Source organism: Mya arenaria, chromosome 11 (genome assembly GCF_026914265.1).
Source record: "Mya arenaria isolate MELC-2E11 chromosome 11, ASM2691426v1".
In the NCBI taxonomy this organism is placed as follows: Eukaryota; Metazoa; Mollusca; class Bivalvia; order Myida; family Myidae; genus Mya; species Mya arenaria.
Genome location: NC_069132.1, coordinates 68,949,767 through 68,974,241, shown reverse-complemented (window position 1 = coordinate 68,974,241; position 24,475 = coordinate 68,949,767). Strand labels below are relative to the sequence as shown.

General features: G+C 36.7%; 1 protein-coding gene and 1 pseudogene across 3 annotated transcripts; both read right to left on the bottom strand.

The window, feature by feature from the left end:
- Positions 1-361: 361 nt before the first annotated feature.
- On the bottom strand, positions 362-18,161 carry LOC128207912 (protein phosphatase 1 regulatory subunit 27-like). Of its 3 annotated transcripts, XM_052911104.1 has the most exons (5): positions 17,461-18,161; positions 16,463-16,501; positions 15,491-15,697; positions 14,795-14,945; positions 362-616 (listed from the first exon to the last, which is right to left on the bottom strand). In XM_052911104.1, the coding sequence occupies exons 3-5, from the start codon at positions 15,669-15,671 to the stop codon at positions 430-432; spliced, it is 519 nt and encodes a 172-aa protein (XP_052767064.1). In that variant the 5' UTR covers positions 15,672-15,697; positions 16,463-16,501; positions 17,461-18,161; the 3' UTR covers positions 362-429. The 3 variants fall into 3 exon arrangements, with proteins under 3 accessions (XP_052767064.1, XP_052767063.1, XP_052767065.1); XM_052911103.1 differs by lacking the exon at positions 16,463-16,501; XM_052911105.1 differs by lacking the exon at positions 16,463-16,501 and having other exon boundaries at positions 17,542-18,161.
- A 1,208-nt stretch (positions 18,162-19,369) lies between these two features.
- On the bottom strand, positions 19,370-22,887 carry LOC128208729 (protein phosphatase 1 regulatory subunit 27-like; annotated as a pseudogene).
- Positions 22,888-24,475: the final 1,588 nt, after the last annotated feature.

Here is a 24,475-nt window from a genome sequence, read left to right as displayed (position 1 = left end):
CATGACAAAGACTCGACCTAGGTGATTTAGCTTGGAAAAGTGAGATTGCTTAGATAAGATGCTATTAGAAACATCCTTGTAATGTAATGGTTGATCTATATGTATACTTAAATACATGCCTCATTTATCTTGTGACATGACCTAATACATGTTATTGAATATATTCATGTAATAGAGTGATCAGAAGCGTATTCAATAACCAATTTAGGTTTAAGAGAAAAATTGGAGTGTTTTGATTGGATTGTAAGAATAACTGGCCAATAGAACTAATGGAATCACTGAGGCATGTCTAAGGATAAGAATGATAATTATATTGAATACTGTCCCTGTTTTACATCCGATACAAAAACAAACAAGATAAGATTTTTCACAAGTTGATTAGTTATTTACAATAGCACCAAAACTTGCAAAATTGAGCACATCACTATGTCATCCATTCACATCATTATGAGTGACGTCATCATCGAAATCATCGTCCGATTGGTTATCAGTGTTTGGTTTCACATCACTTAGCATGACCCGGATGGTTGGGAGGTCAGACGGTTCCACGAGATCCAAGGGTCGTTCGCCTTCGTCTGTCAAGATGTTCCTATCAGCCCCACTTTCGAGTAGAAACCTGGAACAACAGATTTGATCATAATTGTCATGATAGTTAATTCCTTTTCGTAGAATAAACTTGCTCAACACCATGCTTGACAGTTCTTGAAAGGGCAGATGAACAAAGTGATATTATGTAACTTTTTTCCAGAACAAATTTGCACAGCGTCTAAAATACTCCTCAGATCGGTTGGCCTGCCTAGAAACATGAAACAGTATATACTTGTACTTCATGAAAAATTGTCAGTCTTAACTTCTAACCATAAACCTCGGACAATAAGTCATCTACCTAACTTCCTAATTTTTCATGACCAAGCTCCTCTACCTTTTATCAAATGTGTTCATATGCATTCAGTATGGATACTAATACAATGAAAAAATAGAGGAACACGCCCAGTAGTAAAAAAAAATCCACGACTAAAGATGCCACGTCCTTTCTTGTTTTTTATAGTTTTGGTGTACAAAAACGTTTTAAAATGTATTAACAATCAACTTGCAAAAAAGACAATGTTGCACAAACTCACTACTTATAAGCGGGCTCATTCGCAAAGGATCCATATATGTACAGTATGCGTTGTTTACAAATCAACCAATTAAATCAATGCGTTGATTTGCCGAAGATTGAGTTACTCTAAGTTGCAACAAGGCATTTTGATCATGACTTTATCAGCTGATCTACGAGAGGAAGTACTAATATACAAACAAAAAGAACATTTACAGCATGTTCTTGGGAATTTGCAGCAAAAACAGAATGTTTATACACCAGACAAACACATTAAATCATAATGTTATACGTTCAAGAGATATCCTGAAACAGCGGAATGCAGGCTTCGGGAAATCATGTTTGTTGGATCTATTTCAAACTAACTTAGCAATAATCTAAAACGGAAAATTTTCATTGACATATTAAAAGGAGATTTTTTAAAGTCACATGATAAATTACGACCAGAGTACAAATTTCGAAAAAGACAATATTACTCAAAACACGTGTTCCGCACCATCGATAATACTAAGTTACAGATTGAGTCAAAAGTAATATCAAGCTGTTCTATAGTTCTATAACAGATCATCAGTCAGTCTGTCCGTCATATTATACTAAGTTGTTAAGCTTTTAAAGAAAACCTACAGAAAGACAGGCCGGTGTAACGTTGTAAAGTGACCCCCATAGAATAATGACCCCCCGGTCATTATTTTATATAAAATAATGACCCCCGGTCATTATTTTATATAAAATATTGACCGGGGGGTCATTATATTATGACTGGGGGGTCATTATATTATGACTCCTCACACGTAGAAAAATGACCCCTCACGTAGAAATGTGACCCCCTATAGAATAAGGACCCCCCCCCCCAATCCAAACCTTGACCTAACCTATCTAAGGTACACTTGCACAACATAATTATCTTCATCCATAGACATCGGAGGAGAGATGGCACCCGTCCGTGCATGCGTCCATACTGCACGTTTTTTTTTGACCGCAGTTAGATGGAATTGATCCAAGCTTCAGGGATTACCACTACCGATGCCTATTTGTGTGGAAAGAAAAAATGGTTAAAGTCTCCGACCGAGAATCACTTGCCCCTCACCGTTGTGAGTTCGACGCCTACCAGGGTCGTGTATGGGTGACAGGCATACAAACTGTGCGCTGCTCAGTTTATCATTTAAAACATAGGCGATGGACTGCATAGGAACGTTCCATCAACAAAATACGCAACTACTTGTTGTAATTTACGGCCTGTTTGAATATCAACAATCAAAAATATTTATAATCACAGAACTAGCTAGTTTTCAGGGGGCGAGGGTGGCTGGATTTCAATCTAGTATCGTTGGACTTCTTACCAGAACTCGTCTAATCCTGATCTGATGTAACATACTTCGATAGCTTCCTCGCCTAAGAATCGAATCTGTGCAACTGGATTAGGAGTCAACTATATAAACCTCTCTGCGATTGAAATTAAATAATTATTAATTATACAAGCAGAATCACTGTAAGTGCACTGTAAGTGACAAGTGTTTGTTAGTGATTTGAATCATTTTCGTAGTCATCAAAGTTGTATAGTGATTAAACGTCCCACACAGATTAATGGAACTAGCAATGATGAATGACTTAAAAATATTATCCCTTTTTTCTTTTCATGACCATTCGAAAAGTGGTTTTAGAAATCATTTAGCACAAAAAGGATAAGCAATTCATGCAAAAGATCTGAGTTACAGGTTAATTACAGCAACCTCTTATTATCATAAATGTTCTTTCTTCCCCAGGACTGTGTACCATTGGAACAACCTACCACTTACTGTTGCCCTCCTCCCTACCCCTGAGCAGTTCAGTGCAGCTATATTTAAGAAATGAACGCCTTCTCGCGTCGGTTCACGATTATATGAATACAACAAGTCTCGTGCATAGTTCGTAAACCCCGAAGGGGTTTACGTTAACTATGCACGCTACTTGTTGTATTCATATACCCGTTGAACTATAGCGAGAAGGCGTTCATTTCTTATATTTATATTATCATTTATATTATTTCTACTTATATCAAAAGAATAATAGTCGATTTATTGGATTATCTTCTAAGAAAATCGATTGCATCTTATTAACACGACGATCGCGTCCGTTATTCGGAAGAGCGGTGGCCAGCCCATATGACGTCACGGAGACTTGTTTATTTCGTATGTGCCAATCAGATTGCGTGACGAAATATCTCGCTCATTTTTTGAAGGAATTTAACATTAACTTGAGATATATTTTAACCTTAATTAGAAGACGTGTCGCGCACACCACCCAGATCCGCTCGTCAAAGGTCAAGGTCACACTTGGAGTCGGCGCAAAATCCGTGTCCGGAGCATAACTTCTATATGGATGGAGGGATTTTAATATAATTTGGCATAAATGTTCTCCATGGCAAGGCGGTGTGTCGCGCGAAAAAATTATGTCTCTGTGGCAAAGGTCAAGGTCACACTTAGAGGTCAAATGTCAAATAACAAGTTCAAGGTTACATAGACCTTAAAACTGAAAACGGTTTCCGCTCAATAACTTAATTATTGTTCAACCTTCAGCTGCCAAACCTGATAGGATGATCACCCATATTGAGTAAATGACCCCTATTGTTTTTGGGGTCACAATATCAAAGGTCAAGGTCATTATCATTCTTTCATCTTCACAAATGTCCATTATGAATCTTTCTGTGAAAATTTAAACCTACAAAGCGGGCTCGACATCTGCCCGTGGGCATGCAGAATGTATTTCTAGTTAACCCTTTTAAACATTCTTTTAAATCTTTTTAAACTACTCTTTAAACCTTCTTGCGATTTTGACGCGCAACCATGTCTACGTCCCCGGGGGTGTTTGACATTACCGGAAGACAGACAGACAGACGGACGGACGGACAAACGGACAGACGGACGGACATACTTCTAATTTTGACCTAATATGACTCAGTTTTAAACTCACTCGAATTAACTAGCATTCTGACCAAATTTTATAAAGATTCATATAAAAATGTGGCCTCTAGAGTGTTTTTACTTTTGTGTGAATATAGATACGGGTCTTGGTAGCATTATCGTTGAATTTGCTAGATCTGATTTTATCACATGACATCGCTTGTTTTTCATGTAATATAATCATTACGAATTTCTTTATATTTAACACGTGTAATATAACTTTGACGTGACTCATTTCCGCCAATACATTCCATATAGAAAAAAGGCGTGAAAAGCGTGCGTACTCATAGCGTTAAAAAGGGTTTATTTTATATGTTTTATTTTTATGTTTTAAGTCATGTGATAAAACGAATCTCACATTCGTTGTCAAAAAATATAATATTTTATTAAACTCGTTCAAGAAAATGTTATAAAGCTCGCCCGAGGCTCGCTATGTAACATTTTCTTGAGCTCGTTTAATAAAATCTTATATCATATGACAACTCATGTGAGATCCTATATATCCGTGGTTCGGGAGTGTTGTTCGGTATATAATAAGGACAATTTCATAAACGAAAGGACTTTTTATTTAAAACTGTATGGAATATAGAGGCGAATCCAACAAAACGTCCCAGGGTGTTGACCTGTGCTTTGGTAAAACTACATGTCACATATGTTTATATCTTAAGCTATTATTTTAGTTAGTAAATCACACAAGGTATATTTAGCACGCATTGTTATGCTCATCAGATGCAATATGTTAAACCAAATTTAGCATAAATTGTATCGTTCTCCACTGAGTTGTTGATTTATTCTTGCACGTGTCACTTATCAATTAAGTATGTTTTCGACATCGCTCCAGTCACATACTATATTGAAAATATTTGCATCCACCTCGTCAGATAACCCACGCAGCCCTTCTACATTGTAAGGCGTGTTAGTAAAAGCCTTCACATATACAGTCTTTACACTTTTGTCAAGTTTTAATAGCAAGGCTTCGTCTGCGTAACAATTCACTAAAGCAGCATCTAATATGTCATCACTTATAAGGGCGTGGTATCTTTCTGGAATGTGGTTCCGAATTCGTTTGTATGGCTTTCTTGAGAACTCTTCGCCATCTACCTCTAGCACCGGGACAAAATGGTCGCTGGAATTCTGAATGTACACTGCTCGACCCCTTAAATTACCACCAATGAGGCCTAACGGTTTGTATTCTAACCAACGCCACTGTTCCTTACTGCCATACTGTGAATAAACATACACAACGCTTCTGGTGAGAGTTGCAAAAGCAAATATCTCCACTTCTGTTCCCCAAGTGTTTTCGGAGGCCATCATTGACGTGTCTAGATATCTGGAAACCGAATCACGTGTAATGCCTTTCATTAGAGTTTCGTTTTCTTTCATGAAGTCAACAATCGCTTGCCTTATCAAGCTATGGTGTGTTTGTACGCCAAAAACTAAATAACTGAATGTTCTAAACAAACAATTGCCATCCCCACGCATGTTTACAGTTTTAGTAGGTTTGGCGTCTCGTCGTATATATTTGTCTGGACCGGATGCATACGTGTTTTTGACTGCCGACTTAAATACACTCGAGATTTGTTCCTGCCATTCTTGATTAGATGGTCTGAATTGAAATGGTTGGGGTTCTTGATTAGTAGATTCTGTAGAATTGGTAGGTTGTGTTGCAACATCTTCTCGCGATACTCTTCTCTTTTTTGGAGGGAGATTGCAGTCGTCAGATTTATCGTTTCTTTTTGCAGGTCTTTCAAACGCTTTCTCGTTTGCTTGGGTTCCTGTTTCTTTGTTTATTAGACTGTGGTCATCTTTTGGACCTTCAGTTGGTCGCTTTTCTGTGTTATCTGTAGCAGCATCGTCATTACTCTGCCTATAGCGATTCAGTCTGTTCCCACTTACACTTGTTTTCATTCCTTCTAGGAAATAAGTGCCTTTTCCAGTTACTTTTGTTATTTTGAATGGTCCTTTCCATTTTAGACCCAATTTCCCTCCTTTTCTCGTCAATTTTCTGGTGTTATGAAGAAGGACTTGGTCGCCGACTTCAAAACCTGCTGTATCGTCTTTAGGTAGTGAAGAATCGTAATATTTCTTCTGCTTCGATTGTGCCGTTTTAATATTGGACGATGCTTCTTTTCTGTTGCACGACAGTTTAATGAACGAGTCTATTCTTTCCTTTAGTGACAATTCAGAGTCTTGGTTATCATCCGATTGCATTGCTAAGTCTAGTTCTATTGGTAAGCGTGCGTGCCTTCCAAACACAAGATAGAATGGTGTTTGTTTCGTCGACTCATGTTTAGACGTTCTATAGGCAAACAGTACGTATGGTAACTTAATGTCCCAATTTTTCTGCGACAAATCTACACTGTGCACAAGCATATCGCACAAAGTCCTGTTAAATCTTTCAGTATGTCCTCCTGTTTGTGGGTGATATGCTGATGCAATTCTATGTTCTATCCCAAACTGCTTGCAAAACTTTTCATTCAAGTCGTTGCAGAATTCTCTCCCCTGATCCGTTATTAATACGCTGGGGCAACCATGTGTCGTGACAAACTTTGTGAATACTGATAGTACAGTTTCAGATGACTTGTCTGGAATCCCTTCTGCCTCTACCCATTTTGTCAAATATTCTGTTATAACGACAATGTACTTGTTTCCTGAAATGTATAAATGTAAGCATTTTACAATACTTATTTTAATCAACGATGCATTGTCAAAGACAATACTAGTATATCCCCAGCCGATAGATGTTTCTTTTCAAGTTTGAGTTTGCATAGAAACTAGAATTTCATTCTGCATGTCTACGGGCCAGCATCGCAGTTTTAAGATGTTGCATAAAAATTCCCTCATGCATATAGGATATCCTCTAGAAAAGCACTTCTAATGACCTCTGTTATCTTTACCTTTAACTGGAGACCTGGTTGATGCGTGCGACACTAGATCTCATGGTAGTTAACATTTGTGTGAAGTTATAGTAAAAAAAATCTCTTCATGCAGTTACCAGATATGCCCTGCACAAGCATTTATCAGTGATCTCTAAGAAGACCTTTACCTTTGACCCATAAACCCAGTTCATGCGCGCAGAACTAGAACTCATGGAGGTGATCACTTGTGTGAAGTTTTTACAGAAATTCCTCCATTTTCATTCAAATTGGAGTTATGGTCCGTAAAAATCAGGACGGACACATGCACGCACATATAGCGAACATCAAAACCTGGCGACTAAGGGTCGAGTTCACCGAAGGTGGGCTCGACAAAAATGGAAGGAAAATAAAAAAGCACTACTCTGTTTCTTAATAATATCTTTCTCAAGTTTACAGTTGATATGTTCTATACAAACTACTTTAAGAAAAAAATCCCCCATTCATTTCGCTTGAAAATTGCAAATTGCTAGTCAAATGCTATAACTCTTAAAAAAAATAATTGAAATCTGGCCAATAGTCTTCAAGAAATAGCCCGGAAACAAAATTTGGACGGACGGACAGACGGGACAGACGGACGGAGGGCAATCCTATCTCGGTTACACCGGTAGGGGAGTTCCATAAAAAAATTCAATGTACTTTTGGAGATATAGTGGAATCCAGTTAGGTTAAAGATGTGTTGAATGTTTTTTAAAGCAGACAGACAGACGGACGCAAAAACGAAAAAAATAAATAAATAAAAAGACGTGCATAATCTCCATATTGCCCTTTATCACTATTCCAAGTTTCATGAATTTTTTTTAAGTATTTTGAAGATATCGCGGGATCCAGATTTTCGGACGGACGGACGGACAGACGGACGGACGGACAGACTGACGGAGGGCATTCCTATAGTCCTCGTAGGGGACTAATAAGCCTGATCATATTTGACTGACAGGTCATAAACAGCTGGTACATTGACATATCAGCTGGCAACCGTCGACGGCGTTTAAGTTACAGAACTATCAAAATTTAATTTAATAAACTATGGTTTTCCCGTAAAAATACAGAACTATCAAAATTTAATTTAATAAACTATGGTTTTCCCGTAAAAATACGACATATATTTACAGTGCTTAAAAAGAAATGCAGTTGCTTTCGCACATGGCCCTGTTTCACATGGGCGGTCGCTTTGCTTGTAACTAATCGTAAACTGCGTAAAATCTATTTCAGTTTACCACCACTCAACAGGTGCATTACCGATACGTCTCTACCGCTCCAGTAACTAAAAATCTCAAGTTAAACTGACTACAATGTATTACAACGTTTCAAATGAGTACGGTGGTACAGAGGTGAAATACCCAGTAGGTTGTTTTCCACCATCATTTAGCATTAACTTCACCGTCAAACCACGTGAAGACTGGACATGGTGATTTTATCAATATAAGTATATTGTAACTTAGCAAACTGATCCTTATAGAAATATGAGTCGCATCATTACTTTTATGCATAATAGTGACTAAAAATGAGCAGTGCAACCGTTGGTACTATGTGAAGGGCGTTTTCTATGTGTAGGGGAGATGTAAAATTATGACCCCCAGTCACAGTTTATGACCGGGGGCACAATATTATGACTCTGCCTCACACAGAAAATAACCCTCATATAGTGGTTTGTGTGAGACTCATTTTCCTATGTGTGGAGGAGTCGTAATATTATGACCCCCGGTCACAGTATTATGACCCCCCGGTCATAGTATTATGACCCCCGGTCACAGTATTATGACCCCCGGTCATAGTATTATGACCCCCGGTCATAGTATTATGACCCCCAGTCATAGTATTATTACGGGGGTCATAACATTATTATGCCCTGTGGTGCCGCATAGCGGTGTTGCCGCATAAAGGTGGTCGGACTCGTTTATGCGGTGATTTTCAACGCATATAGAGGGTGACCACCTTTATGCGGCGACATGCCACGCATAAAACAACTAGATATGTGTCCATAGGACACTGGTGCACCCCTACATGATGCTTAGTAACATGTTATATCATTTGATCTTTAGCGCATATTAAGTTTGTCTTAAAAAGGTTGTTGTGCTCAAGCATGAAGAAAACTAATAAATAAATAGCAAAGTTTTAGTCACTTTTGGGAAATTTCAAACTTTAAAGTCCCATAAGGCTTTTATTTTTATGTTAAAAATGGGTTTAACATTTGTCTAAATAGGGAATGTCAACAATAAAACGTAAAGAAACACTCACTTTTAATTATCCTACATGTAAACATATAGTAAAAAGAATTAAGGGAGGTAATAAAATATTTTGTTTTCCTTATAATGCTTATTGGATATACAAATCTGTTAAAAAGCTTTAAGAAAACAGTTATTTCTTATATAATTTAACTTGAAAAATATATAATTTCTTTAGTATACTTTAGTCACAAAAATAGTGGCAGCCACTCCAAACACAAAGGCCTTATGAGGCTTTAAATTTGAAGGTCAAGGTCATTCAGAGGCCAAGGTTATCTTCATATTAATTTTTTGAAGGTCCAGTTCAAAGCTTTGTTGTGTTCAAATATGAAATTAATAAGTATATTAATACCAAAATTATTACTTCACAAATATTTCCTTATATAATGTATAGTGAATAAAACAACAAAGGGCCATAATTCTGCTAAGACTAAACGCAGCAAAAATTCCTGTCTGTACGATCATCAACATATTAAGGTTGATCATCTGTGAAAGTTTGAACAAAATCCCCCAAGCGGTGTAGGAGGAGTTGCGTTCACAATTTTTTTTCCATATATAATGTATAGTGAATAAAACATCAAAAGGCCATAATTTTGCTAAAACCAATCACAGCCAAAATTCCTGTCTTTACGATCATCTACACATTAAGGTTGATCATCTGTGAAAGTTTGAACAAAATCCACCAAGCGGTGTAGGAGAAGTTGCGTTCACAATTTTTTTCCCTATATAATGTATAGTGAATAAAATATGCCCCCACTTAAGATGGAATGACCTTCGGAACTTAAGACTTTTTCAGAGGAAGAGAGAGTGAGTACATAAAACTAGATCCTGGTCTGGTTGAAACTTCATAGAAGTAACTAGTAATTATCGTTTATGTTTTAATGGGTTTCTTTATGCGGCGAAAGGGGGCCTTTCTGCCGCCTAAACATGCCCTCTGCATGCGTTGAAAATCGCCGCATAATTTTGTTTGACCATCTTTATGCAGCAACACCGCTATGCGGCACCACAATGCCCCGACATATATTGTCTACGAGTCAAAGTCACCAGGGTCTACCAAAGCAGCCCAACAAACCGACAGACAAAACTTACCCTGATAAGAGGTTTCTAGAGGACCTATAAGGTCCATGCCCACTTGCTTGAAAGCCTCGGCGGGAACTGTGATAGGTCGCAGTGGCTTCTTTGCTTTCTTCAGGTTCACCTTTCTTTGACAGTTGTCGCAGTTCTGTATAAACGTGTGTACATCTTCGAAACATCCTTTCCAGTAAAACCTAGTCGAAATCTTTTCCCATCTGAAACAAAGCAAACATAACTATTAGTCCAGATAAGTTACCAAAATACAGTCAACCTTGCCTTAGCGACTCACTGATTTAGACAACTTCCTGCCGTATACGACCCTGTTTACGACCGCCTGACGTAAAAAAATCTATATAAAGTCACTGACTGAATTAAAAGACTCCCTGTCTGACGCCACAAACGACCGTAATGTTTGCACCCCGTGATGATAATATGGCTTAATTAAACGAATTTCATGCATTTTTCAGTCATTAACATATAGCGCTTCGGATCTTGGATTTCTTACCAGCGTGTTAACTTTACTGTGTGCTATGGCAAAAATGTTTATTTTTCTCTTTTATTATCTGAGTTAAGTCAATTTAACCATAACTTCTAATATGTCCAAAATTGGACGATCTGTGGATGCACGAGTTCATTTTATATAATCCGTACGAACAACTTTTCTTGTGAGAAAATCGAATTGGAGCTACCAACCTAATTAAAATTTCGAAATTTCAAAATCCCTGCTCCTTTTAGTATTACCAAACAATAATAAAATATGATGGAAATATAATCTCATATAAACCTATCCATTACCCGATGAATAAACGCGGGATTTGAAAACTCAACCGATGTGCAGTAATATGATATCACGGCAGACAAAATGGCTTGCAAAACAAGTAAAAAGGAATTAGACAAATAATAATGCAAATACGTATACATATTCTAAATAGGGAATATCTTATATCAATTTAAATACCATAATCCAAGAAAAAGACAGGCATCAGGATTTACAAGAACAAATAATAAATTGAAACACTTGACGTTAGTGGACCTGAATTAAAAGACTCCCAGTCATACGTGACCTTTTTGTTAAGGTCTCACGGAAAGTCACCTATTACAAGTTTCACTGTAGTATCATTACTAAAAATAAAGCTAGCCATGGATGCACCTGAGACAAGTTGAAATCCAATACATGTTGTTCTAAATGTTCTAAATGACGATAGAATTATTAGAATTAGTTTTGAGTTTACATAAGCAACTTTCAATGACTGTGGCGTAGTGGTATAATGGAAGAATGCGGAACACTACACATGTTATGATCATGGGTTCGATCCTCATAAGTGCACAGATACAACCTTTTCCTTTTCGGCGGAATTCAAATACTTTCCTGGCATTCTTATAGTTTACTTGGAGGATACTGTCTACTTATTATGTGTACTCGGACCTTATTTGAATTATACATGCAAAATCGAGATAAGTGAGGTTCTCGTGATTTAGATTTTTACATAACATTACTAAATACAAACTATGTAATTCTTTCCAAAAATGAAATAACAAGAGCTGTCACTGTAAGAGACAAATGCCCCCCTAGCACATTGACCTTAATTTGACCTTTGACCTTGAAGGATGACCTTGACCTTGAAATGTTTGAACTCAAAATTTGCAATTCTGTGAAGTTTGATTCAAATCCATTCAATAGTAAAGAAGTTATGGCTGAGACACGAAAAAATTGAACTTTGACCTTTAAGTGTGACCTTGACCTTGGACCTGGGGGACCCGAGAGTTGGATGCGACACACCGTCTCATGGTGCTTTACAATTCTGTGAAGTTTGATTCAAATCCATTCAATAGTAAAGAAGTTATGGCCAAGACACGAAAGATTTGAACTTTGACCTTTAAGTGTGACCTTGACCTTGGACCTGGGGAACTGAGAGTTGGACGCGACACACCTTCTCATGGTGCTTTACAATTCTGTGAAGTTTGATTCGAATCCATTCAACAGTTAAGAAGTTATGACGAAGACACGAAACGGGACGGACGGACGGACGAACGAACGAACGGACGAACGGACAGACAGTGCAATCACTATATGCCTCCCACTTTGTGGGGGGGGGGGGGGCATAAAAAAAACTTCCTCACTTGAGGTTCGAACCCACAACCGCTATCGTCATAGATCTGAACGATACCACTGGGCCAGCGACTCTATATGAGAAATTAATATCTGTAATTTCATTAAGTACAGAGCATTTTAGAGGACAATTAAATTAAAGTGAATATGCTAATGCATCAAGTAAATAAAATACTTATCAAAACAATAACATTTACCTGGAGTCATCCGATCATTACACCCCTATTTATTGACAATAAACTCGTATCTCATAATCAGCTTTTTTAAACGGACTATACTTTAATATTGCACACTGCATATCAAAATAAACCAGTATCATTTACTATTGGCATGAAAAGCGGACAATATATAGACAAAACACTTTATTTCAGTTTTATCTAATAATGGAATGATCCAAAGACCTGTTCACCTATATTATAAACTTTAAAATCAAGTACCGTTATATATTCTTTACCTTTTTCAGTATAATGGTTTTGTCAGCGAAAACCAAAATATTGCGTTCGGACTGTTCTCACAATATATTTACAGTTATTATAATCGAAAATTAATCATAACTGATACAAAGATCTAGAGCTTAATGTTAGTTTGTAAAACGACTCATCTGATACGCCTTATTTATACATACATGACTGTTTTAAAGCATGAAATAACTTTGAGAGTATCCCCTGCCTGTCGGTTGTTCGCTCTCAGTGTCCGTGTCCGTCATAATCCGTACAAGTCTAATAACAAGATAGTTGTCTCGTTATAACGAGATACTTAGTCGTTTTTACGAGATATTTATCTCGTTATTACGAGTTCAGTCACGTTTTGACGCTTTTGTTATTCAGCTTTCGTACTAATTTAAATAATCTTAAATGTCATATCTAACACAGGCTCACAGGAATCACAAGTTCCTTTTTGGTCATGATAATGAAATCATTATATCAAACTTACGTTTTTGAAACTCCCAAATGTCCTCCGTGATCTGATGCATGCATGCTCTGAATGATGTCATCTGTCTTCCCTTTCTTAACAACTTGCAAACGTTTTGATGAGCTGGTTTTCTTATAATACAACCCGTCATCAAAAATAAAAGGTTTGCACTTTCTACGAAAATTCCTCTTTTTGTTCTTGTCTTTTACAGAAACGGGATACTTCCCATTTTTTACAAACTCTACAACATCTGTGTAATCTTTCTCGTCCATGCTGCAAGGTTGGACTGACTGCTTACCACAGACCTTTATATATACACGCGTTTACGTAGAACTGCTTTCGGTGTCGCTGTCGTTTTCTTTGATGTTGAACGAGCGGCTTTTCTGAGGTAAATCAAAGGAACTATTTTTAGAAATGATGCAGTCTGCATAAAACATAAAAAACACCGCTCAGTGACATCATGGACTTTGATGTAAGTCATGGCACGAACAGTGACTGCTTAAATAGCTCCTCAAAGCCTTGCATTTTTAACACATTCGTTTTAAGCAATGCCTCCACGGTATGAACAAAGGCTATCTAACGTCAGATGAAGTAGAACAATGTTGTCTTTGAAGTTGAATCATATACAGCTACGTTAAAGCGACTTATGTATATTGTATTACATTGATGATAATTTAAATGAAATTCAAATGGAAGCAATTTTATATTTCATTTCAATAGATGTAGACACAGCAGCTTCTGCAGCAGTAACATGCAGCGGCTCCAGAAGCAAAAACAACAACAACAAATATAAAAGCCATAGAAACACGACAGTGACTTGAATTGATATAGATATGTTAGTAACAGGCTAAGTGGGGGGGGGGGGGTCAATATTTTACAGATAAAATCGGGGGGTCATTATTTTATAAGGGGAGTCAGTATTTTATAGAAAATGGTCATTATTTTATATAAAATAATGACCGGGGGGTCATTATTCTATGGGGGTCACTTTACAACGTTACACCGGCCATGCGTCAGACAGAGATTTTGGTTTCATGCTTACATAAAACACCTGACGTGAAGCACCGACATGACGTGTCCAATTCCAGAGTGCCAATTTGCGACGGACATTCTTAATATCCAGTGAGGCAATTTGTTTATTTTACTTAATCTTTAAATAATAATATTCGGAACGGAACTAACACAAGAACTTAGGTCAAATGTACTAGTTTATAGTTTCAACCATGTTGATTTGTGTGAGTGTGTGATTAATGTTGTTTTTGTCTCTCATTTGATCATGATTCAGGACACGTTGAAATCGACTTGGACCTATAGTAACGAATTTATTATATATTATACACGGGTCTTGGTCGCGCTCGTTGACAGACTGTTAAGTGAGAAAGTGGTATTATATGCCTTTGGGAAAACCGGAGTGCCAGAAAGCCCAATATTTGTCAGGCTTGATGACATCCAACCAAACTTAATTATTAAAAACTCAGGACCATTCCAAGGATAGAGTATTCTTGCCAGTGATTCTTTACTTGGCTATGTCCGCGTGTCCCTCTGCGCATGCGGCGTGCAACGGCGTCCAAGAATCCTCGTCCTGTTTGTTGACCGTCGCTCCGTGAGCCACGAGCAGTCGTACGGCCGCCTCGTTCCCATCCAGAACCGCCTGGTGCAGCGGCGTCAAACCTGATAACGACATATAACGCATTATTATTTAGTAACAAATTTATTCAAAAGTCTATCAAATTCGTTTATATTTATACATCGGGTTCCACGCAAGGGAAATTGTAATGATACAAAACATAAACAACTTACTGTTTATGTGTTTTCTCAAGTGCTATATTTGCCGATGGAACCATTCCAAGTTATGCCGAACTCACCGGCGTTGTTTACAACATTGATATATATAATTGGATACTAATTCTAATAACCATGGGCCTCCGGTCTTAGACATAATTAACTAAATAATTTGACTCCCATGCATCGTTAATTACGCTGATATACTCGTGTAGACAGGTTTCCTTAGCATGGTAACAATCGCTATATTATACATACATCGCTAAACAATAATACCACTGCGACGCTCACTGCGCTGGTAACCACTTTTTGATTACATGAATTAACACGCACTTTGTCTTTAACCGCGCTGATATTTATTTAAAGACCAGCGTGCCTTAGCATGGCACTAAATGCTATATTATATATTATGTCATGTCTAAACTCTTACCCACCTGCAACGTTAATTGCACTGATATCCACTTGTAGACTTGCTCTCCTTAGCATGGACCCAAGGGCATGCACGTCATTCTCTTTTATGTTGTCAAGAAAGACAAGCTCGTCTGGAAAGCGGACACCCTTTGGTTTCTTTTCTTCCGGGATTTGTTTTGCGAGCAAACTCGCTCGGCGACTCATTGTTGAAACGACCGTGATATATATAACTGAAACATAGAGGTCACAGTATAATCATTCCATCGACAAGCGTCTTGGGGGAACTTCGATACTATTAAGTTCTGTTCAAGAATATTTTCTCATGAAAAAACAATTGGAACTATCATTGCCTGATAAAAACAACAACAATAAGTTGCATATTATTTTTCGCAAAATTTGACACAGCGATATATCTTGATTCGGCCTTTATCACTGATGTCGAGATTGATGAATCTTCTTGACATCTAAATAAGTCGATGGTTCGGATTTGATAAAATCAAGCGTCTAAAGTGTCTAAATCTACGAGGATTATAAGTTTGGACCATAGTCGGCATCGTTTTTTGTTTTCCAAGTTGTATTCCGGTTATCAGCAACGATGCAATATGAACAGTTATTAACTGATAAATGACAGTGTACTTATCCGCTGTTTCAATTAAATGCAGTTACTTAGAATGTTTACATAGCTTATGTATCTTACATTGTTCGCAAACTTAGTGATATAAACATTATTTTACAGATAAAGAGAGATATCATTTATAATGTTAAATAACGCTATATAATGCTTCAAACGATTGTTAATATTCTGAATTTTTAGATCTTACAGTCTTAAAACAATGTCCTTGTTTTGACAGGTCACGGACGAGTTTAACAGATTTTCTTAAGCAAATGTAACAAAACTTGGGAAAATACCATATATATTCGATTAAAATCTAAGAAAATAATTGAAAATAATTATTTATCTTTTTATTTTAAACTGTGTTAAAGAGTTATTTTACCGACTTCAAAGGGGCGACCACAAAACAGCAATTGGAAGCCTGGAAGGAATATAGTTCAAATGAAAGCTATATCGTTGATAATTGTCAATAATGAAGCAGAAAATGCTATATTTTTCAGAAAAGCGTTGTTATGCTATTGAAAATTGAATTATTATAGTCTTGGCCTATCCTGGAAGGAATAATATGCTGGCCAGTTATTATCATTAAATAAAATGAAAATAAATCTGTATTCATATGAAACTGCATTTCACGATGTCTGACGCCATAAAACGAGAACAAATCCTTTATTACAATGACCAGAGAAAAGGGACCAAGCAAACACGAGTTACACAAGTTATTTTTCACATTGATCAACCATTCTCATACATTAAAATAATAGCGTTCTTCCATCAACTGAACATGTAATAGCAACAATTCCAATAAAACTATTTGGCAGTTAAATGGGAAAAGGTATTATAGATGTTAGCTTTAGGGTTAACTTGGCAAACAGGGTTTTGGAATTCAACTGAAGCATCGACCTATAATATAATATTTGTTAACAATGGTATGTTTCAAAATTGGTTTACAACGATAGTTAAGCATGCACACAAATAGGGGCTCAGCTGAAGATTTTTAGAAGGGTACTGCGCCCTACCTTTTTCCAAGAGCCCGGGGCCTCATGGAGACTAACATGTGTACCCTTCTTTTTATCCCCCATAAAATTCAATAATCACTTGAGTCGGATGTATACTTTTGCCCTCATAGAATTAAAAGCTAATCATTTTAATTTATTTCATTTACACTTATTTAATTAGTATAACTGCATACAAAACATAACCTATTTGGCAGCTGAACCCCAATTTTATTTTAATTAAAGACACTTTTTAACATTTTCTGTAAAATTCATAATATTTTAGTATGTTACAGCCCGATACAATGTCCCCTTTATACCTGAAACATTGCCCCATTTTTTAAATACCCTGCTCTTTTAAAAGCATGGTCATAACCCCAAAACATACCTCTGTATAGACGTTGCTATATCCTTATATTTCGTATCTGATTTCAGCTCATATACATACACCAGAGTCTACAGGACTTACGTCGCACTGTTCCAGCACCTTAAGTCCGTTGCCCAAAGAATTTCTATGATTTACAAGGAACATAAACATAAAATCCACAAAGTGAACTCGGATATATATAACAAACAGTTCAATATAACATCGAGAAACCCATCTCGATATCACTCATTTACAACACAATTACCCTCAGATCGGCCTTTTCGGCTTCCTAGAAACACAATTTTATTAATAGTTAGCTACAGGTTTTTCCCAGGAAGAATAACAAGAATGAAAAGTGCGTCAACAGTTTACATAAACAGAGAGTTTTATTACGCACGTGAGCCAAAACTATTGTTTATAATAATCACATCCAATCTGACACTTGATATCATTTATTAAATGCACTGTTTATCTTTATATTTGTTACAAATAATCAACTTAACTAGCTAGTAGCTAGCATTTAATACCATTCCAAATAAACAAGGACGTTCAAATTCCAGGTTTACTAAGTCGCAACTCCTGAATCAAATTCAAAACATTATTTTCACTTATATTCCAGATATGCCTTATTTTTCACTATAACTATAAGGACTTCGAAACATACAAGCAAAACTCGTTAAGATGTATTGTATTTTTCATAGAGCCAGTGATCACTATTGTTATATGATCTACTGTAAGGCCCAGAATGCTCCGCTGCTCACTTTATTTCCAGAGTGTATAATTATGTGGAAAACATCTGCTAGCTGGAAATTATTTCCTTGTGTTGCAATTCGGGCGGGTTAGATTAACTATGGTGAACATTTTGTTTTCGATATTAATTCTAAAAAAAAAACCGAAAACAGACAAGATTTGTTCAAGTAGTGCATAACAATTTTATTTGATTTAATGGATACCCAATAATCACTTTATAATTAACAAAACTTATTGAAATTTATCGCAGGGTATTTATAAAACTATCAAATAAAGCGCTTCAGATGATGAAAACGATTGATTCAATGGTGAATTGTTTATATTATCAAATAAGTATGGGGTTTTGTCTCAACTCACGACAAGCGTTCTAAAATTGTATTATTATTCGCATTAAGTGAAAATTGTAGCACTAAAAATACCAGTAGATGGACACTCATGTATCGTAATAGTTTTGTCTGAAATATCTATTGACACAAAATTAAAGTCCTTAGTTTTAATGTAATGGAACACCTTACAGCTTAAATTCCAGTAAATGGTATATTTGCAATGCATATTTAAAACGATTTTATAGCGAAGTTTTGATAACAAGTCACACATAAGAGCCATCCTATTAAGGTGACAGGGTCGTAGTTTATAATCAATATCTTAAATTATATAATATAGTTATTTTAATAATTGATCTTATTATAAATGCATTTATAATAAATGGTGGTTTCATTGCAAGGCGATTGGCAATTTTATTTAGTACTGGTACATGCATAAACCCATGCTGGTGGAAAAGATGACCAAAATTGAATACACATGTGAAATCTGCATGATGACCAAGACTATCTTGTGCGTAAGTTTAGAAAAATGAGGATTTTTGGACGATGTTATACAAATCTAAATAGGTGGAAACACCCTGATCTATATGTACATTGCATTTTCCTGTAACATTGGCATAACCGATGTCTATTATTACTTTTATCATACCGTATTTAAATGATTGATCAATATGTACACTGCAATGTTGATGCAGGCATTTTACAGCGTAATATGAGTTTTTTAATATGACCATGATGAAGTCATACATTATAAACCTTGTACAGTTCTTCATATCGGGTATAATAAACACATATGATGAGTAATGAGTTTTCACATATTGATTGGTTATTTACAATACGCGAGACATATATCTATATCAGCCAGTGAAATCATTATTAGTGACGTCATCGTCCAACTCGTCTTCTGATTGGTTACCTGTATTTGGTTTCAATTCACTTAGTATGACCCGGATGGTTGGGAGGTCAGACGGTTCCACCAGATCCAGGGGTCGCTCGCCTTCGTCTGTCAAGATGTTCTTGTCAGCCCCACTTTCAAGTAGAAACCTGGAACATCAGATTCATATGTGTCAGGATTGTTAATTCCATTCGCTACAGGAAAACTACTAAACATCGAAACCTGAAACCATTGGTCTGACTATGCTTGGGAATTCCCCTTTCAAGTGGGAATCTGAGAGAACAGACGAACATAGTGATTATATGGTATTCTTTTTTTCTAAAACAAGTTTTCTCAGCATCATACAAACTATATAATGATGGCCAGAAGTTTTTTCATGTAATTGTATTCCTGCAAAAGGTTCTACCAGATTGTTCTTTGGTCTTCTTGGCACTATCAGTAACACAATGGAATGTAATGGGATACAAACTACAAGGCAATTAAAAATCAAACAAGAGACACAACGTTACAAGATGCTCTGACCAAAACCCCGTTTCAAGGTATAAGCACCAAAATTTAGCAAACACCAAACAAGAGACACAACGTTACAAGATGCCCAGACCAAAACCCTGCTTCAAGGTATAAGCACCAAGACTAAACAAACATCAAACAAGAAACACAACGTTACAAGATGCCCGGACCAAAACCCTGCTTCAAGGTATAAACACCAAGACTAAACAAACATCAAACAAGAAACACAACGTTACAAGATGCCCGGACCAAAACCCTGCTTCAAGGTATAAGCACCAAGACTAAACAAACATCAAACAAGAGACACAACGTTACAAGATGCCCGGACCAAAACCCTGCTTCAAGGTATAAGCACCAAGACTAAACAAACATCAAACAAGAAACACAACGTTACAAGATGCCCGGACCAAAACCCTGCTTCAAGGTATAAGCACCAAGACTAAACAAACATCAAACAAGAAACACAACGTTACAAGATGCCCGGACCAAAACCCTGCTTCAAGGTATAAACACCAAGACTAAACAAACATCAAACAAGAGACACAACGTTACAAGATGCCCGGACCAAAACCCTGCTTCAAGGTATAAGCACCAAGACTAAACAAACATCAAACAAGAGACACAACGTTACAAGATGCCCAGACCAAAACCCTGCTTCAAGGTATAAGCACCAAGACTAAACAAACATCAAACAAGAGACACAACGTTACAAGATGTAATGGATCAGGGTGCTAACTTTGGCGTTCCACCTGGCTAAAAAGTCACGATATTACAACAGTGACCTTTCAAATTCAATAACATTGATGTGTTAATAGATATAGCTGTACACTATAGCTGGTATTGTATTTCAACTTGTTGCTACAGCTATGAAATACAGATCTAGCTTTCTTTTGTCGCCAGAAATTCAGTTACAGCCTTATAATTACATCAGACTGTTGCAAGTGTAGCAAATACAGCTACAACTGTAATTTTACTACTGATGTTCTTCATTTGTGGCGACAGATGTCGCTTTAGAATATAGCAGTGTTCAATTATATATTTTTACAGCTGAAGTTTGCGTCGCTTTCACATCAACCAATTAAAACCAAACATTGATTTACCGAAAATTGACTTTCTCATCGTTGCACAAATTCATTTTGATTGTGCTTTTATCAGTTTATTAACGAGTGTAAGTACTAATAGACATACACAACGAGCAGTTATAACATGCATTTGGGAATTTGCAGCAAACAAGGTTATAAATACACCAGACAAACGCAATAAATCATAAAATCTAGACATTATACGTGAAAGAGATGAAACAACAAGATGCATGGGTAGGAAAGGCATGTTTGTTTTCACAGTTATTAATTCATCTATAGAAATAATATAAAACGGACCGTCCTCATAGACATATTAATAGTAGATTTTTTAAAGTAACATGATATATTACGACCAGAAAATATAGTGTTAAAAAGACAATATGGCTCAAAATTACTTGTTCCGCACCACTAATAATACTAAGAGACAGCTTAAGTCAAAGGTTTTATCAGGATGTTCATTTAAGTGCTGTGACAAATCATCAGTCAGTCTGGTCTTAAAATTATACTTAGTTGTTCAGCTTTCCAAGAGAACCTACTGCAAGATCGATATGACAAACATTTTGGTGTCCTGCTTTCCAGCGTATTCCTGACGTGAAGCACAGACAGGACGTATCCAATTCCAGGGTGCCAATTTGCGAGAGACATTCTTATCATCCAATGAAGCAATTTACCCGTAGATTTCATTTACTAAATTTTTAAATTAATAATACTGGACATGAACTTTACAAAAGTTTTTCTAGTTTGTTCATGATTCAGGACTATATTACAATATTTATTATCTATTATACACGGTTCCTGATCGCGCTCGTAGACAGACTGTTAAGAGAGAACGTGGTATTATATATTTTTGAGGAAAATCGAAGTGTCTGGGCGGCCACATGTGTCAGGCTTGATCATCATGAACTAAATTCAATATTATGCGAAAAGCTACAGAAACAAGCTCAGTAGCAAAAAGTTTAAACATAAACCCGGTTTAATGGCACTGGGTAAGCGCCAAGCACATAGAACATAAAATCACAAACAAGAAACATGGAAGAACAGCACAAAACTTAAAACGGATTTTCTTCAGGACCATTTTAAGGACAAGGCATTCTGGACAGTGTAACCTGACTATATCTGCGTGTCACTCTGCGCATGCGGCGTGCAGCGGTGTCCAGGAATCCTCTTCATGTTTGTTGACCGTCACCCCGTGAGCCACGAGCAGTCGGACGGCCGCTTCATTCCCACCCAGAACCGCATGGTGCAGCGGCGTCAGACCTGGAAACAGCACATAATGTTTTATCATTATTTTTTTCCGAAGTCCATACATTTTGATGTGATATACACACCAAACTACTGTTTATGTGTCTCTTCAATAATTATATTTATTTTCCCAATCGAACAATTCTCAGCTATGCCGAACCCACGCGCGGCGTATCTACTTCTAAACTGAATCTTATTAACATGGCTTTCAACGCCATATTCAACATTCTTACACTTGCGCTAATATCAACCGTTTTTGGTTGTTAACACATGGCGCCCAGAGTTTAATTCTACATTCTAAGCAAAACTGAAACCACCTGCAACGTTGACTGCACTGGTTACCACTTGTAGACAGTTAACATGGAACCAGCTGCTATACTTAACTAGAACTGTGACATTAACAGCGGTTTTATACAATCCTTAGCTTTTGGCACTCACTGCTTTATTTTACATTTTGTCATGTCTAAAATCTTACCTACCTGCGTCGTTAATTGCACTGATATCCACCTGTAGACTTGCCCTCCTAAGCATGCACGTGGTTCTCCTATATCTTGTCAAGAAAGACAAGCTCGTCTGGAAAGCAGACACCCTTTGGTTTCTTTTCTCCCGGGATCTGTTTTGCGAACAAACTCGATCGGCGACTCATTGTTAAAAAATACGTTGTAATATGTTAAACGGAAAAAGAAGAGATCGCAGTATATGAATAACATTGATAACATTGGTGTACTTAGGTACGATTACGTTTAGTTCAAGCATATTTCCTCATTATGGTAATGATTAAAAGCAACAGTAGATTGTACTTTGGTCCTGTCGAATATTCATAACAACTCAAAGTAAAGAACTCGAGTGCTGATGCCGTTATCTAGTTTTAAAGAAACTCGCTCACAGACTTCATGTTCGTATAGTTTTTTCAAACTATTTTTAATTGAGTTATTTTACTTACGTTTATGAAATAACAACAAACAGCAATTACAAAACTCCTTTTAAAACTTGAGCATTTTCAATAGCTTTTCTATTGACTTGAGGAACACTTTGTTGTGGCCACGTTAAAGTCAACTTCTTGGGAATGAGATGATAAGTCGTGACCACGACATACTAAGTCGTGGACACTAGGTTGTAAGTTGTTGCCACGACATACTTAGTCGTTGAAAAGAATAAGATAGTCATGTCCATTGATTTTAAATTCACGTGTCACCCCTATGCCACCGTACATATCTGAGCGAGAGTTCGTGTATATTGTAACGACTTTTGACACATTCAGTACATGTAGGAATCTTGCCCTTTGAATAGTAGTACACGTTCCATGGATATATTACATCCGAGCAAGTGGCTGTTTTCACTGTTAACCAGGGCCACCTATATGAAATACAGAACGCAATTAAGAATTTTGCACTCCAGATACAAAACTAGTTTTCGTGTATTATGTAAAAGAGACCATTAGGCTTGTTTTGTCGATTTGGGAAACATTCAAAGCATATACAGGAAACATTTTGGTTCTACTATTGAAAATCTCTCCTAGATGCAAAATCGCAACTAGGATGTTGGTGAAACGACCAGAAGTCAGAAATTGTATAGTGAATGCGTATTAAATGCAACAGTTTGGAGGAAGGGCATTCTGAGCCCCGTTATCAGAACCCGCCAAACGAAAATTTGTTTAGTTTAGTTCATTTTGTTTTTTTTTCTGTTTAAAAACGTTATGGGCACATATATAACATAGGGCTATTTACCATATACACAATCAATACATTATATCTCGCATTTAGATCAAAACAGACGCTTATCGTCTCTTTGTACAGTTAGTCAATAACTGTGTTTACAATGGCACATATTGTCAACTGATGGTTTATGAAAAAAAAAAATATGGCGATAAAACACAGGATTCGGCCTTCATCAGTGATGTCTAGATCGGTGAATCCTCTCAACATCTTAATAAGTTGATGATCCGGATTTAATAAAATCAAGCGCATGAAGTGTCTAAAGTGTTCTTCAACGCAGAGGTCTTTCATTATTTTCCAAGTTGTTTTCGGGTTATCAACAACAGTTTATATAACTTTAAAGGGGCAAAGACGTAACAAAAATTGAAAAACTGGGCGGAATATAGTTCAACAGCTATATCGCTACTATTTGCTAAAAAACGTAGCAAATGCTTTATATTTCAGAAATGTTTTAGAAACGCTATTGAAAAAATGAAATACAATCCTGGAAAGTATAATCATTAGACCTTTAATTTAATA

What these genes read in the sequence shown, in the direction of transcription:
- LOC128207912 (XM_052911104.1), bottom strand. Translation starts at nt 15,671, where the DNA reads ATGAGTCGCCGAGCGAGTTTGCTCGCAAAACAAATCCCGGAAGAAAAG. An exon ending in CAGTGCAATTAACGTTGCAG is followed by an intron (nt 14,946 to 15,490) that starts GTGGGTAAGAGT and finishes TGTCGTTATCAG; the next exon opens with GTTTGACGCCGCTGCACCAG. An exon ending in GGACACGCGGACATAGCCAA is followed by an intron (nt 617 to 14,794) that starts GTAAAGAATCAC and finishes CTGTTGTTCCAG; the next exon opens with GTTTCTACTCGAAAGTGGGG.